General features: G+C 53.1%; 1 protein-coding gene across 2 annotated transcripts in view; it reads left to right on the top strand.

Annotated features, from left to right (window-relative positions):
• The window catches only part of C1QTNF2 (C1q and tumor necrosis factor related protein 2), a 12,712-nt gene extending 11,432 nt beyond the window's left edge, over nucleotides 1-1,280 (top strand). For both annotated transcript variants that reach the window (XM_015565650.1, XM_006766312.2), the window contains one exon: nucleotides 496-1,280. In XM_015565650.1, coding sequence (XP_015421136.1) covers nucleotides 496-1,109 — 614 coding nt within the window. In that variant the 3' untranslated portion in view covers nucleotides 1,110-1,280. The remainder of the gene's footprint in view (nucleotides 1-495) is intronic.
• The last annotated feature ends 1,993 nt before the right edge of the window (nucleotides 1,281-3,273 follow it).

The raw sequence follows: 3,273 nt of genomic DNA, 5'->3' as shown, positions 1-3,273 counted from the left end.
CCTGACCAGTTTGGCTCAGTGGATAGACCGTCGGCCTGCGGACTCAAGGGTCCCAGGGTTGATTCTGGTCAAGGGCATGTACCTTGGTTGTGGGCACATGCCCAGTAGGGAGTGTGCAGGAGGCAGTTGATCGATGGTTCTCTCTCATCGATGTTTCTAACTATCCCTCTCCCTTCCTCTCTGTAAAAAATCAATAAGATATATTTTTTTAAAAAGAAAGAAAGACAAGAAAAAGAAAAGGCTGTGAATTATGTTAGTTTTGCCCTGATCCTCAATGATTCTGGAAGGTAAGCATTACCGTTCCTGGCTTCCAGATGGGACTGGGACACGTGCCCCAGGTTCCACCATCAGATTTGCAACCATTTCCAGGCGGCTCCATGGCCCTCTTGTTCTTCCCATTACCAAAGGCCTGTGCTCCAAAGATGGAGCGCCAGGGCCCGCAGCCTCTGCTAGTTCTCTAATCCCCTTCATCACACCCGCTGCTCTGTCTTCCAGGTCCACCTGGCCGGACAGGCAACCGGGGAAAGCCAGGACCAAAGGGCAAAGCCGGGGCCATTGGGAAGGCTGGCCCTCGAGGCCCCAAAGGGGTGAGTGGTGCCCCAGGGAAGCACGGCACACCGGGCAAGAAGGGGCCCAAGGGCAAGAAGGGGGAGCCGGGCCTCCCGGGCCCCTGCAGCTGCGGCAGTGGCCAGGCCAGGTCGGCCTTCTCGGTGGCGGTGACCAAGAGCTACCCACGGGAGCGGCTGCCCATCAAGTTCGACAAGATCCTGATGAACGAGGGCGGCCACTACAACGCATCGAGCGGCAAGTTCATCTGCAGCGTGCCGGGGATCTACTACTTCACCTACGACATCACGCTGGCCAACAAGCACCTGGCCATCGGCCTGGTGCACAACGGCCAGTACCGCATCCGGACCTTCGACGCCAACACGGGCAACCACGACGTGGCCTCGGGCTCCACCATCCTGGCTCTGAAGCAGGGGGACGAGGTCTGGCTGCAGATCTTCTACTCGGAGCAGAACGGGCTCTTCTACGATCCCTACTGGACGGACAGCCTCTTCACAGGCTTCCTCATCTACGCCGACCAGGACGACCCCAATGAGGTGTAGACCGACCGGCGCCCCGTCTCCAGGGAGGGCACACACTCCTGGTCTGGCGCTTACAGAGCGAGACCCCTAAACTGTCTGCTGGGGCCGGGGGTCGGGGGCTTCTGGACTCAGGCCGACCTTCTCTGCCCCCTTTTTCTCCATCATTAAACCCAAGCTTTTTTATTCATCCTCCCATTTCTCCATTCACTGATTTTCGATTTTTTATTTTAGTACCTACTGTGTGACAGGCACCATGCTATACTCTGGAAGGTACCACGGTGAACAAGACAGACAGAGGCTCTGGCCTCACGGGGCTTACATTCTAGTGGGAGGTACAATTTACACATAAACAAGCAAGGAATGTGCCAGGATGGAAATGCACACGCTATGGCCAAGGGTAATCGGAATAATAGGAGACAGGGAAGAGGTGGAAGTTTGTTTTTGGATTCCATCTTGTTAGGTTTACTTACATGCAATAAAGTCTACACATCTTAAATGGACAGCTAATGAATATTTATTTATGTGCACACTTTGTAAGCTCCGTGTAGATTAGGAACAGAGTATTTCCAGCCGCCCAGCTACCCAAGGCTCTCTTCAGTCCCTTCCAAGTCAGTCCCAGGAAGGGGTTATTTATTTCTTTTTTTAAGGAAGAGGTTAATTTTTAAAAATAGGTATTTTTATTGATTTCAGAAAGGAAGGGAGAGGGAGAGATAGAAACATCAATGATGAGAGAGAATCATCGATCGGCTGCCTCCTGCATGCACCCTACTAGGGATCGAGCCCACAACCTGGGCATGTGCCCTAACTAGAAATTGAACTATGAACTTCTGATTCGTAGGTTGATGCTCAACCACTGAGCCACACCAGCTGGGCTACTTTTTAAGCTGAGTGCGGAAACAGGAGAGGGAGCCACGCAGAGAGCTGGGGGAAGGGGTCTTCTGGCAGAAGGAGATGCACGTGTAAAGGCCTTGACATTGGGGAGAACTTGGCATAGCTGAAGGCCAGAGGGATGGAGGGAAGTGACAAAGGAGATGGAGGCATGAGGTGAGAGGCTGGAGGATTATACAGAACCTCACAGGCTGTGGCAGAGTTCATTCTGCTCAAGAAAGCTTGTTGGGATGCGGGAGAGAGCATGACATTAATGCAGGGGTAAATTTGAATCTGCTCTGTGCATGAGTCAAGTCCGCTTCAGCCTGAAGCACTTGATCATTAGTTAGAGATCACCTGCAGGCCCACCTGTCAACCAGTGAGATACACCAGGCTATCCCCACGTGCCCGAGAACCGCAGCTCTGAGACGGTGGTAGCGTGTAAACGAGTCTTGCTCCAGCCCCAGGGAGCCAGGGACAAGGAACCACAGCACCATGTGGCAGGTGGGGAGAGGGCCCACAGGTCACTTGCTGGAGAGAACTTTCCGATGGAGCCACAGCTCCCTGCCGATGGCTCTCACTGACCTCTGGCAGGAAAGGAGGAGTCAGTGGGGACCCAGGAACAGGGAACCCTGCCTGGGATGATCGAGGAAGGGGCGGCCCCCTCCATAAATAAAATGGGGCTTATTTAAAATAACTCAGTTCTCACTGGGCCACAAAAAGTATGGGGTTAGGGTGCATCTGAGAAACCCAGGAAGGGGGCTGGGACCCAAACGGATTCATGTGTAGGTTGGGGTCCTGCCAGGCACCCCTGTGGGGAGGAGCCAGCTTCTGAGTTTGAGCAGGAATCTTTGTGAACGGTTCTTTTTACTTTCCCTTTATGTAACCATTTCTTCTTCCTTCCTCCAGGGATGTAGGCACCTGAAGGAAGTGAACTTACGCCTTTGTAGCCGGGGTAATAAATCCAGCCTGAGCAAGACGAGCAGGGGCCCAGAGCTCTGTGGTGGCCACTGCTGGGCCTGATCTAAACCCATGTCCCTTGGTCACCCTGCCAGGGAATCCCCGGGGCTGCGGGGGGGAAACAAGTCCCATACGGTGAGCCTCAGCAGACAGGTCTACCTTTAGGCCTTGACATTTGCAGGCATTGATGAAAACCCAGAACCCAGTGCACCTTTGTGCAGTAAAATCACTCTTGACCCCAGGGTCATTTCTCCTAAGGGACGCACTTTGAAAGGCAGATATCATCAAAGATAAACTCAGCTCAACACTGAAGTGGCAAGGTCAGGTTTTAATCAGTCGTATACTATTCAACAGTATA

This window comes from Myotis davidii, unplaced genomic scaffold, assembly GCF_000327345.1.
Source record: "Myotis davidii unplaced genomic scaffold, ASM32734v1 scaffold18, whole genome shotgun sequence".
Lineage (NCBI taxonomy): Eukaryota > Metazoa > Chordata > Mammalia > Chiroptera > Vespertilionidae > Myotis > Myotis davidii.
This window is presented reverse-complemented; position numbering and strand designations above follow the sequence as displayed.